This window comes from Lissotriton helveticus, chromosome 3_1 (assembly GCF_964261635.1).
Source record: "Lissotriton helveticus chromosome 3_1, aLisHel1.1, whole genome shotgun sequence".
Lineage (NCBI taxonomy): Eukaryota > Metazoa > Chordata > Amphibia > Caudata > Salamandridae > Lissotriton > Lissotriton helveticus.
Window position 1 is genome coordinate 1,012,681,925 of NC_136061.1, and position 13,915 is coordinate 1,012,695,839.

Consider the following 13,915-nt stretch of genomic DNA (forward strand, 5'->3'; position numbering starts at 1 on the left):
GTGTTATCCGTATGCTAGGTTTCCTGTAGGCCTACTGTGTGCTGGTGTGGTAAAATGTTAAGCCACCTCCTCACCTTTTTTACTTCCAGCTGGGCACATTCAACTGGGTATCTGTCTTAGAGGCCTCCCACTTTAATCAATTTAGCACCTAAGGCCCCTTATGGTCACTGTACTGTGATAAAGGAATAGGCTCCGAGACCAACAAGTCAATAATAGCTAAGTAGCTCAATGGTTGGAATCTATTGGACAGCTTAATCTGGGACACCCTGTATCCCTCTATCCTGAGCTGATGGCACTCTCGGAAGAAATCTAACAAGCCCTGTGCGAACAAGGATCATACAGGTATCGAAAAAACTGCAATGCTCTGATACCCTTGAGGTACGCATTAAGCCTATCATGAAACGGGCCCCATACTATACCGGGTTGATCAAAATTAAGGACAGTATAATCCTGTCTTCTGTTTTCCTCCTTGTCCCCACCCGTCTAGTCCTAATATGTGAGGAAGACTCTGTCCCATTCCCCACCCAATTATTACACCAAAATGTAGCTTTACAAATGATCCTTGAAGTGGACTCTGGTAATCCCTCTCCTATTGGTTAGGGACACACTCACTAATACAGCTACCATGGTGTTGCTTCAGGGGTAGTTGGAATCTAAAGGTGTTACCCCCTTACCCTTTCATCTCAGGACGGGAGAATGTCCTAGGCCTATTGGAGGTAGGAGATGGAAAAGGAACCCTTCAAGCCAACAAAATCTGGGGAGGAGGAGATACTCTCCCACTTTATATGGAGAAGTGAGCTAAAATATCATGGTGCACCTTGGGCAGAATCCTGGCGCTATGAGATACTCCCATTGCCTCAACAGGGTTTTGACAGGAAAAAGTACCTGACACAGGCCTGGGTGTGACTGTGAAGGCATTTTGATCTCTTTGGGGGGTAAGGGGAATTGGCTCAAAACTCTACTTTGGTTCTCTGTTAACAAAATATTCAGATCAACTGCTGTTTCTATTCTCCAACTTCACCTTCAGCCCCTCCATTGTACTCTGTGTAGACTTTACAAGCTTTTGATAAAAGGTTTCAACATGGACTCCACTAGTTCTTGAATGGGGGTGTCCAACAAAGTTGCAACAGATTCAAACATGTTAGTGTTGGCTGGGGAGCTCCCATAACCAACGGGCTATAAAACTGTTTATTGATTGCTGAAGCCAATTCCCCCGAATAAACCTAGTCTTGGGGTGCCTTTTCCTCCTTTTTTTTGACAGGTGAAGCCTTCTCAGGAGATAAGGAGACTACTACAAGATTATCCTCTGCTGGGGTGGTTTTCCTCAATGAGTTCACACGTATTACCAAGTCCCCCCTGCACAACAGACTGCACGTCTTCATGTGCCCCCCCACTCCCCTCCCCAACCACACCGTAGGTTGTTCATCAACGCTGAGCAAACCTTTTCCCTTCCCTGGGCCAGCGTCTCCTCCGCATTCTGAATCTCTTGCAATAAGGCTCCTGTTGCTGATGTACAATATGAGATAATTGAAGCACATTTTCGTGGGACCATTGGCGCATCCTGTTAAAGGTTACATGTTTTACGCTTACCCATGGTAGAAGCCAGATAACCAGTGAAAGGCGTGGCCCAGTCTCTGCTAATTGCTGACGGGCGCAGGAGGGGCCTGCTATTGGCCGAGGCTTTGCCCGTGGGCAACCAGTGTGTAGCGGTGCTCCTGCAAGCATTTTATAGCTGATGCATTGATTGTAGAAGCCAGGTGGCTTATTTTTCTCAATTAAATCACTTTGTAGATCAGGCAACAATTTGTAAACGTTTTTCTTGGCAGAGAAAAGAATGCAACGCAGATCATTGAAAGGTGGAAGAACTGCGCTCAAACTTTCTGTGGTAGATAATTATTAGAGACTTTAAATGGAAAACTGCCTTAATTGATGTCAATGAGGTCTTTAACTCCTTCAATGGGTGTCAAGACTAAAGCCTTGACTGTGCCACAGAAGTTCCTAGATGAAAGTAGTAAGGGCACAATTTTGCAGTTTTTCAAGCAATTACCAAGTGGTTTGTGGATTTTTCTTGATGTGGTAGTTGAGCTTTTTCGTTGACTCTTTATCTTTTTATGTTTTGGCAGTGGAGAAGCCTTCTAAGTCCCTAATGTTGGTCCATCACTGAATATCCTACTGTATGACCTAGTTTGTTGTGGGCCATATTGATGATAGTAGTGGAGATGATGATTTGTAAAGAGGTGTGGTTTTATAATATTTAGCATTGTATAGATTAGTCTAATGTTGGGGTCTGATTGTATGTTCTTTTGTTTGCTGTGATGAGTTCCAATGTAATGTGGCGTTAATTGGGTGATGCTTTCTTATTGGGTGTAATTTAATATAATTGTTGAGCGTGTTCTGTGTTTTGCTATGGTGTGATTATAATGTGAGATAATGGGGTGTTATGGCAGCTGGGTCCTCCTGGCCTTCTGGTTTCTTCCTAATGTATATCCTTGTTCTGGTCTCCATGTGTTCCCCAGCTGGAGTAATTGTTTCTCGGTTCAGTGCTGGTATTAAGTCTTTTTTCCCTTTCTCTACAGTCTGTTTCTCTTGGGTATACTGCCCTTGTGTCATCCTATTTCTTATTAGTCTCCTTTCTTAGTAGGAGAACCTCTTCTGCTGATAAATGTTTCTGGGGATGTGCTCCTGGGCCCATAAAACGTGACAATTTCAGGGTTTCCTGACCCTGTAAGGAGAAAGGATAACCTCACACTCAGCTGACCCAGGGAACTTGGAAGCTGATGCCTTACATATTCTTTTTTGTTGAGAACCTCATCTATGATCATGACTAAGCCCTCCTTGAACAAGAACTCTCATATTACGACAGTGACATGAACATCAGTTACCCTCCGGTCAGCCGTTTGTGATGATGCATTCATATCTGTCCAGTAAGATATAGTCAATGACAGCCCTGTTGTATAGCCCTACACCTCCCTTCTTCCCCTTCCAAAATGATTGCAGCATACACATAATTTTTGATAAGATGAATATGCCTGGTGTCCTAGTAATTCTTCGATGGAAAATTTCAGTTGCTATGATTCCATATCTGCCAGCTTAGCAACAACTCCAGCTACTTATATTTTTGCAGAAAATTATAGAATAGTCTAATAAAAGATGCCTGAAACGTTATCTTCCCTAGCGCAGGGCATGCAAATCCCCATGTTGGAAGAGTGAAACTCTAGACTTTCCTTATTCACTCCTCAGTTCTTCAAGTCACCCAAGAGTCCGCCCTGCTTGCAGGAAGATGAGTGCTTTTGAAGGTTTCTTAGGAAAAGAATGATTAGGAAGTAGAAGGAGATGAAGATGACATGGCAGCACAGTAGTACTGGAAGAGGAGGCACACAAACTTGAGTCTCCTTCAGATGAGGTTGGGTAGGTTACGCTTTCAGCAGCGAATCAAATGGGGAAAGAGGTTGTCTCCATGCCACTAAATGTTAAGATATGCAAGATGCCAAAGGATTGAAGCAATAGAAAGGTTTACTCCATGAGTGTTCTGCAAGTAACAGACTAGTGGATTGTTGAATTTAGATCTACTGCTCCTCAACAAGATATGAAAGACCGAGAATATCTTCATGTTGAACATTCAGCACTTAAAGTTTCTTAAAAAATAACCCTAACCCTTACCCATTATACTGGTGCCTAAAATGTGCTGAATGAATAGCCCTATTGGAGACTGTCTTTGCACTAACTGAGTTCCTTTTTCTCATAAGGAGTAGTGTAATTGACTGACTCCATCTTCATCATTAACTTTTTCCTGCTGTGAATCAAGTTGAAGTCCTGCACTATTAAAAGGTTTGATATTTCTCAGAGCACCATTCAGTGTAGAGAAAGTGGTTCACCCCTCAGGTCAAGAGGGCACAGATGCTAATGGATTTATCAAGCACTAATGGTAATGGGAGAAATGTTTGCAAATAACCTAAGCACTGTCAATCATTTTCCACCTACTCTGACACTCCAAGAAAGAGACCCACCTTATTCAGATCAATACTGACCCAGCTTCTCAAAGGATCAGTCTGTCACAAACTGCCAGGCGAGGCTTTATCCAGAATGGAATACAAGCAACCACAGGCTTGTGTCAGCCTGATCAGGCCTTTTCAATAAGATATAGCTTGGATCCTGTGGCACAGTGAGCAAAGGGCCCACTTCTGGTCATAGCCTTGACCACTGGCTTAAGCAGTTTGCAAGCCTTTCTCCCATCGCCTTTGGTGTGTTTAATGTAACACCCTAGGTATCCATGGTTGGGCCCCCATGTGGGTCTCTTCCACCTTTGCCACAGAATCCAAGCTATACTTCGCTGATGAGGGAAGTACATTTGTAAGATCAATTGAGGCCCACTGACCTGCCCAAAAATATCCTAGAGCTCAGGGCAGCTAGACTGGCACTTCAACAGTTTTTGATAATCCTTTAAAGAAAGACAAACGGTGTTCACAGATAACATAACATTGTTGTGTTTGTATAAACAAGTTGGGGTGACGTTTCTTCAACTCTCGGCATAAGCTCCGACGTTAAGGAACATGTATACTAGTCACTCATGACTTTAGAGTGCCTGCCAGTAGCAAATAACACTGTGGTGTATTATATAACGAGGGAACAAAGATTCTGGATCAAACTTGTGAAACCTTGGACATTTTCCATTGATGGTTCTCAACACGCGCAACAGATGCCATAACATGAGCAGCCTGCCATTTTTTCCAGACCGCCCTTTTTGGGTTTCTGTACCATCGGAAAAAAGAAACGCTGCGCATGGTGGCTCCTGCGAGTTATGGAGTAACTTTTATTGCTGAATTTCAGTGGTTTTATGTGTTTAAGCCTGAACCAGAACTCCGTTTTTTTTTTAACTGTTCTTTCTGTGAATTTCTTTGTTTTTTTTAAAGATGTATTTAATTAACATCAGCTGTGTACTGTCTGGCCGATCAATAACTATTTGTATATAGCTATATTTATTATGTATAATGTAGGAATAGATTTAAAGGTTTAGAGTTGGAACATAATAAAATATTTAGTTTTTTACAAAATATATTTATATGTATATGTGTGTGAAATGAAAGGGTTGGCACATGCATAGAGTCCAGTAATTGCGATTATAAAGGAATCTCAATTAAGGACTCACAAAAGCCTATGCATGTAGGAATCGCTATAAAAATAGCGATTCCTAAACATTCTTTAATTGCGACTCGTAGATTACGAGGCATAATTAAGGAATGGCTTCCCATTCATTCCTATGGGCTTACAGGCCCGTAGGAATTAATGGGAAATTGCATGCGCAATTTGCGAGTACCTATAGGTACACGCAAATTGCGCATGCAATTTGAAGGGTGTCAAAAAGACACCCTGTTGCACCCATGTTGCACACACATGCCCCAAGGCATCAACGTTTTTGCAAATTACCGATGAGTCTAAATTTTTGGTTATTTGCGGACCCAAATAGCAAAATCGCTTTTTCAAAGTGCTTCTACGATTGCATTTAAGGAATCGCAACGCAATTTAGGAAATCGCTAGAAATTGCGCATCCCAAAACATTTCATGCATCGCAAAAGTCCATATTGTGATTGCAAATGACCGATGTTTTTTTTTTTGATTGCACGGTTTGTGATTGCAAAATCCCTTGATGCATGTGCCCCTTATTGTTTAAAGCGCATCTATGTAGGAAAAAAGGGGTTGGGCGACTAATATCCCTGCACCCCCAAAAAAATGACAAATGAGGGGTTGTGGGATTTACTCACCATTTACTCACCATACAAGAAAACCTATAAATGAAAAAAGTGAAGTTGAAGGGCTTTGCCCCCCCCCCCCCCATCTCATTTAATAATATATGTATAGGTTCTAATCTTGGAGAACTGTCCTAACGAATTAACTTTCCTTTATGGCGTTTCGGTAAAAAACAATGTAAAGAATCGGTGGTATTTGCTCCTTGTGAGATTGTTTCATTAGAAGTCTTTAAAAGCACTTCAGTGGAAACAGATTCAGGAAAATAATTTGAAGCAGCTGTAACAAAGTGCCTTAGATACGTCGTAATTTCTTAGAAATCACAATTGAGTGAAGTGAGGATGTTTAGGACATGGTGGATGGATTAAAAAAAAAAATAATGTTCCTATTAGAACACTGGTTACATTTTCGTATTGTGTCCAGTTTGTCCTTTAGTAATGGCACCTAGACATTAATTTTCCTAAAATGAACAAATGAAATGAAAGCATTTTTGTATAGCGCGATAGCTACCCTGAGGCGTCCTAGCGCTGCGGACTGGCGTGTGTAGGAGAACGATGAGGCCTAGTCTGATTTATTGAATAACAGGGTTTTTGGCTTTTTGCGGAAGGACAATATATTGGGCTCTGATCGCAGGGGGAGGGAGTTCCAGAGCCCTGCCGAATTGTAGGAAAACGATCGGCCCCCACATCTGGCTCTCCGATTCTTGGGTACTGTGACGCAGAAGGAGGAAGCAGATCTACGCTGTCTGTTGGGGTGGTAGGGGGTGATCAGAGTGATTAATGGTGGCCCCTTTTTCCAGAAGGCACGGTGGGCGGTACACAGGTCCTTAAATTAGATTCTTTTCTTGACAGGGAGCCAGTTGAGATCTTAGTTCTGTTTTGATAGGGAAGCGACGGGGAATCTGGAGAAGGGTTCGCACAGCACAGTTCTGGGTGACCTGGAGCTTGTTTAGAGTAGCCTGGGGGGCCCCTAGGTAGAGGGCATTGCCAAAGTCCAAACGTGATAGAATAAGGCCCTGGATCATTACCTTTCTCGCCTTAAAGGGTAGTAGGGGGAGGATTTTACGGATGAGCCTGAGTATACCAAAGCAGGTGGCTGAAAGTTTGACTGCTTGGTAATTGAAGTTCAAAGACTTATCCAGCCTGACACCCAGGCTCTTGATTGTGTCCTTGCATGTAGGGGCAGGTATAGAATTTTCCAGCTGAATGAATATTGCATTATTCTAATCAAAAGTTTGATACAAATTGGTTTTAAAAAGTAGAAAATGTGCTTTGAAGATGGTGGGATATTGATTTTGTATATCAAATATAAGATGCTACCAGTTTGTAACCCTAAAGATTGGCAATTTTGACGTCCATCGAGCTCAATGTGGGACATTTATGAAGATTTTAAATGTATTGCAAAGCATAAATATTCCTGATTTTCATTTTAAGCATGTTTGAGAGAATGTATTCCGAAAATGTGCTAAAAGTAGAGTGTCATCAGTTCCTGGATTCGAAAACGCATTTAAATCTTTGTGAGGAGTAAATTCATAAACCTGAAAAGTATGTGAAAGGTGAAATCTAGCGTCAATCTAATAATTTAAATGACACTATCTGAGACTTCTTAATTGCATAACTTGCATAGATAGGTATGTCGTTGTACTGACTGAATTTGTTGACTTAGACGATCATGATGCTTTAAAAGGAAACTACGATTATTGAAAATTAAGACTCCCTGTTTTTGAACTTAAATGAAAGCTATTAGTGTGGGGAAACTCCAGAGGCTTTAACATTGTGTACCCTTTTGTCCTCATCCAACACTTATCCCATCACTACAGTAGTGTACTTTAAATTTTGTGCAGTCTTCCATGTGAAGCATAAATGACATGGGGCGAATTCCTCGACCCCAGGTATCATTGGGGATGGTACCCAGCTCCACACCTGGGATACCTTGCAACAGTGGCAGTTTAAGGTGTTTGTCCAAGATCTCTATGCAGGATTGGGATCTCAGTATCCAGACCCATGCCGTCAAGTACACAGTGCTATATTCCCATTCCTTTTGCTCATAATATTTCTGATTGCCATTCCTCAGAAGATTCCCATAACCGCAGTGGTAGAAAAAATTTAATTGAAATTGTTAGAGAAACATTTATAGTACATGGATCTTTAAATGTTTTATTGTTAGTATTGGCTATTTGCACTAGCTTCTTTCAATATCTTTGTGTAACACTTTGTCACGTTCGTTTTTTTCGTCAGAACTTCGCCAACGAACGGTTGGACAGAGAAATCTTAGTGCATCCACTCCAGCCAATCCTAACCTGGGATCCCCACAAGCGCCGACATTGCAGGCGACGTCACCTGGTGTCCCAAAAGAGACTTCAGCCCCAGGCGGCCCCCCTGAGAGAGCCATGCAGCAAGTGATGCAATCCAATGCGCTGACACGACGGCCCGGATCCCCGATGCTTGGAATGGGTAAACGGCGCTTGGTGTTATTTACAGTTTACTGTTCTCTCTCGTTGCCAATAAAATAGGTCCTTCCAGGCAGCATTCATAGCGTTAACATTTCTTCTGAAAGAGCAGAGCGGTTATCTGATTAAGCAAGACTTCCATATTGAATTAGCCATAACTCTTTACAGCTGGCACCTTATGATCCTGAAAGCTATTGCTGTTGCTCGTTTAATTGTTATGTCGTCTTTGTTTAAATGGCAATAAAACGTTGCAGTAGCCTGTCATCAATATGGAGCATACCTTTTATGTGCGAACTATAGAAGCGCCGATGATTTATATAAATTGGATATTAAGGCAAAAACATCCAGTGTTATGAGGCTTAGACAAAAACCCCATATATTTTGTAAATGTGTTCATTAAAGCACGAGCATGTTGTCGAATTTGCGTTAGTAGTAGAAGGGAGCTGCCAGTTTTGTTTAGCCCTGCTATCCCGGAGAGACTCAAACAGCCACTCTTTGCTCTCGATGTGCTATTTTATGATCTATGTATCGCATGGTTTCTGATTTACGTTGTTACCGTTTGTTAGAAAGTTCAAAGATCAATGGTGGTAATTATATTTCGACCAGTTTTTGCTATAGTATTAACCAAAAGGCTTGTGACCAGCTAAGTAAAAAAAAAAATATAGATAGATAGATATAGATCAAGATATATTTATTTTTATTTAATTATAAAGTTTTATATAGCGCGAACAAGATCCGGAAAGATATCCGAGCGCTTTACAAAGGAAGGACATAAATCCAATATTGACAACAGTAAGAATACAGAACAGGAATTCTCGCCTAAATCCCAGACAAATAAATGCCTTAATCCCAGAACAAAAGAATCCCAGAGATTAAGGTTAAACGATTTGGCTTCAGACAAATAAAGTATGAACATTCTTTCCATCTTCAAACCTCTCCCCTGCCCCAAGCGACCCTGTAGTCCACTCCCTGTGTTAACTGCCTTTGTGAGTATTACTTGTACAGCAATCTAGAATATGCATCTCCCTTATGCTGGTAAAGAAGCTCTTGCTCAACCTCCCAGAGTTTATGGCCCAATTTTAGAAGTCATCCCGGTCTTAAACTGAGGACTGCAACATATATATTCACTGAAAAAAACATAGGTTTGAGGCCTGTTATAGTTAGGAATTAGCATTTGAAAAAACCTTTGAAATTCACTGAAAAAACCATAGGTTTTAGGGGTGTTATAGTTCGCTGGACATTTCACTCGTACAAAACCATTGAAATTCCTAAGTTCTAGTTAGTTGTACTAAGTATAATTTCCGCTCCTGCAATCCACTGCTGATGATGTCACATATTACATCATTCATGACATGGTCAGTGACATCACTGATGACATCACTAATAGCCCCGGGGACCCCATCCCCTGGGGCTGGCCCACTCCGTTGGGGACCGTGGGGGTCCCCAATCCCCCCACGGTCTCAGCCGACTCACGCATCCTACAGTAGCAGGCATTGCTTTTCCATATGGGGAGCAGCTAACATGCTTTTGGCATGAGAGTTGCATGAAAATAGAAGGCTTCCAGAGCAGAGTTGGAATCTGCATATGTTTACCAGCAATTAAAAACTGAAGTTATTAGTTTTTTGTAGAATTTGATGGTGCTTTAGTATAGTGTTCTCTCCTTACAATGGTGTTTACCTGCTGTTAGTTTGTCGTTGAATCCTGGAAAGAATGGACTTTGCCTAGAGGAGTTTAGCTTGATGGGTTAGGGGAGCTAGCTGATCAGAAATATTACCAAGGCAGAAACGTTGGTATTCATTTTAAGAGACCTTAATTTAGGTCATATCGTTAAAAGATTAAAAATTAACTTGGGACCTGGACCTGATCTCTTGGGTGCAGAAATATGGTGAGGGAAAAGTAGATAAAAAATGGTACTTCAAAATGTTTGGTCTACTCAATGATGCAAACTCCATTCAATTTCAAGATGAAAATGTTCGGTTAAGAGTTTTGTGGGTGGCAGAGTGTACCAGGCTATTACTCCTTGTGTTAAACCACAGACTGAGAAGCTATCAATGAAATAAGATGTCAAGTTAGCCGAGGTCATCTTTGCAAATGTTATGGTCACCAAGAACAGTAAATTCAGTGTATTTAATAATGCAACGGAAGAAAAAAATCCCCCTTAAGGTTGATGTAGATACCGGCATAGTCAGGATGGCAGTAGATAAACAGCCAAAGAAAAGGTAGGTGTACCGTTGATTCTAAACTAAAACATTTCAACAAAAGTGCAGTGGTTAAAAATGCCTTTTTTTCTCTTTATAAAGACGAGTAATGGGTAAGTTCTGTCTGAGCGTATCTTTAGGACACAGACCCAGGTTTGATTGGAAGATTAAATCTTAGTTTCTCGAAGCTACAAGCTCAGCGAGTTTTGTTTTATGCGTATGAATGGGGAAGGTGCATATAAGAGCATTCTTAGAGCTTTATCATGACCATGGAGAAGATGTGTTGCTAATTGTCATTATTTTCCACTTGGGATGGACTAGAGGTAGTAGTTTGGGCCAGAGCTACATACTGTGTTTACTCTACTCAAGTTCCTTAGGGCTATAGGAAACCTGAGAAGCCACTTTGCAGAGAGTATAGCTTTGGACACAACTGGCACAGTGTCAGACTTGCTTTTTTATGTACCCACTGCACTTGAAGTGTTAAAAGCCATCAAATCTGTCCTCGCTTGTAACATAGCATAATGGGCAGGTGAGTGGTAAGCTTGACACTGCTGGAGGGGTCTCTTGTTGGCATTTGCTTTCAGAACAAACTTAGTTTGTTCTGGCTGAGAATGGATGCTGGTCACAGTTGATAACTGATAGCTGTAGTACAGGTCATGTGATGATAACATCTTGGTCTCTCCTACCTCAGATGCCTCTTTCCTCTGAGTGTTCTGCTGTGTGGCACTGATAGTGCAAGTGGTGTAATTGTATGGGTTTTTACCATAAAAACCCAGGCCCTCACCTAAATCTATTGGCCAGCAAGGAATGGGTAAACAAAGTACCTATCAAAACTATTTTTTCTCCCCAAGTCGAATAAATTCATATTTTTATCTATCCGTTCTGTGGCGAAATAGGATTTGCGTATGTTTGAAAGCTTATGCCGATCCCCCTATTTGTTCTGACAGTGGACAATGTCTCCAAGGTACCCTTATGCTCTGTCCCATTTCTGGATCTGTTAGACTGGTCGGTGGGATACAGGACTGTCCAGTAGATGGGGCATGTGAGCTCTTTTGAGAGAAAAGCAATGAAATGAGCCCATACCGCGTCAAAACATTTAGTATTGTATTTCAGCGACAAAGAGCTTCTCTATATAGAAAAGTTCATAGATGTGCTACAACCAAGACCTATGGTTGCGTCTTATCTGTACACCTTAATGAGATGACCACTTGTTTCGCTGTGCAGAGGGCCAGCTACATTGGTTTCCCTTTCAATTAATTCAAGGGGTAGGATTGGTGGTCAGTGGTCTACTAGCAAATGGTTTTGGCACTGCTTTGGTCACCCAGTGTATAATCGGTACGTAGCACAGCCTCTTTTTCTCTGGAAGGGCGAGGTCCTACTTGAGTTGTTCAAATAATGGACTAGAGTCCTCTACAAACCCACTTATTGCCATTTAATGAACCCTTCTTTGAAGGCCGAAGGTAAGTATGTGGATTGCTTATGATGGCGGTAAGTGGTGATTGAAATTGCATGTAAAAGTTCTTCTTGCCTCTTAGTCCCACACTGCCATGGTGGCCCTTGTGACTGGGTAAGAAGCTCCACATCCCCACTTTTCTGGGTACTGAGGAAACCTTCCAGAAATGGGTCCCAGCTATAAGCTGATCTATTAAACACTTTTTTTTAATTTTTATTTGTGTCTGCCTCGCTCCATCATATATCTCAGTTAGTCAGATAGTCAGATAATTTATATAGCGCGCTACATACCCAGAGGGTCTCAAGGCGCTTAAGGAAGGGTGGGAATTTACTTGTCGAATATCCAGGTTTTAAGTTGCTTTCTGAATGCTAGGTGGTTTTGAGTGAGGCGAAGGTGAATGGGAAGTGAGTTCCAGGTTTTAGCCGCCAGGTAGGAGAAGGATCTTCCTCCCATGGTGGTTTTGTTGATGCGAGGAACAGCAGCAAGGGCTTGGTTGGAAGAGCGTAGCTGGCGGGAGGGGGTGTAGAAGGAAAGTCGCGTGTTGAGGCATTCGGGTCCAAGTTCGTAAAGTGCTTTGTGTGCGTGGGTGAGGAGGCGGAAAGTTATCCTCTTATTGACGGGGAGCCAGTGGAGGTTTTTCAGGTGACCAGAAATGTGGTCTTTACGCGGGATGTCTAGTATGAGTCTGGCTGATGCGTTCTGGATGCGTTGGAGTTTTTTCTGAAGTTTTGCGGTGGTACCGGCGTATAGGGTGTTTCCGTAGTCCAGGCGGCTTGTAACCAGTGCGTGGGTGACCGTTTTTCTAGTTTCGGTGGGGATCCAGCGAAATGTTTTCTTGAGCATGCGAAGAATGTTGAAGCAAGATGATGAAACGGCGTTGACTTGTCTGGTCATCGAGAGTGAGGAGTCCAGGATGACGCCCAGGTTCCGTGCATGGTCCGTCGGGATGGGTGCTTTTCCAAGGGCCTCTGGCCACCAAGAGTCGTTCCAGGCAGAGGGGGAGAGACCTAAGATAAGGACTTCTGTTTTGTCTGAATTCAGTTTCAGACGGCTGTGCTTCATCTACTCGGCTATTTCTTTCATTCCTTCATGTAGGTTGATTTTGGTGGTGTTACACTCATTGGTGAGTGAGAGGATCAGTTGAGTGTCATCAGCGTAGGAGATGAGGTTGTGTTGGCGTGCGATGGTCGCGAGGGGGCTCATGTAAACGTTGAAGAGGGTGGGGCTAAGAGAGGATCCTTGTGGCACGCCGCAAATGACTTTGGTGGCTTCTGACTTGAACGGTGCGAGGCGGACTCTCTGAGTTCTTCCGGCAAGGAACGAGGTGATCCATTCCAGTGCTTTTCCTTGGATTCCGATGTCTCTGAGGCGTTGTAATAGGGTGCTATGACAGACTGTGTCGAAGGCTGCAGAGAGGTCGAGGAGGATGAGGGCGACTGTGTCTCCATTGTCCAGTAGAATTCGAATGTCGTCTGTTGCTGCGATGAGTGCGGTTTCAGTGCTGTGTTTGGCTCGGAAGCTGGACTGTGAGGAGTCGAGGGATTTGTTGGTTTCGAGGAAGGCGGCGAGCTGGTTGTTGACAGCTTTCTCAATGACTTTGGCCGGGAATGGAAGGAGCGAGATGGGGCGGTAGTTTTTGAGTTCGGTGGGGTCAGCTGTATGTTTTTTCAGAAGGGCGCTGAGTTCGGCGTGTTTCCAGCTTTCCGGGAAAGTGGCGGAGTTGAGGGAGCAGTTGATGACGTCTTGGAGGTGTGGTGCTATGATGGAGTCTGCTTTGTTGAAGATGTGGTGAGGGCATGGGTCTGTGGGGGATCCTGAGTGGATGGAGTTCATCAGGCGGATGGTGTCCTCGGTGGAGATTGGGTTCCAGTTATTAAGGATGTTCAGGGGGGGTGAAGGTATGGTAGAAGGTTGGGTGGCTTGGTCTCCGGGTTGGCTGTCGAAGCTGTTGTGGATGTCTGCTATTTTGTCGTGGAAGAACGAAGCTAAGGAGTCGCAAAGGGTTTGAGAGGGAGTGATGTCGTTGGAGTTGGCAGTGGGGTTGGTAAACTCTTTGACGATGTTGAATAATTC

At 42.9% G+C, this 13,915-nt stretch overlaps 1 protein-coding gene across 1 annotated transcript in view; it reads left to right on the forward strand.

Annotated features, from left to right (window-relative positions):
- Positions 1 to 13,915, forward strand: part of LNPK (lunapark, ER junction formation factor) — a 691,124-nt gene that overhangs the window by 466,884 nt on the left and 210,325 nt on the right. The window contains exon 9 of the mRNA XM_078681527.1: positions 7,980 to 8,195. Within this exon, the coding sequence (XP_078537653.1) occupies positions 7,980 to 8,195 (216 nt within the window). The remainder of the gene's footprint in view (positions 1 to 7,979; positions 8,196 to 13,915) is intronic.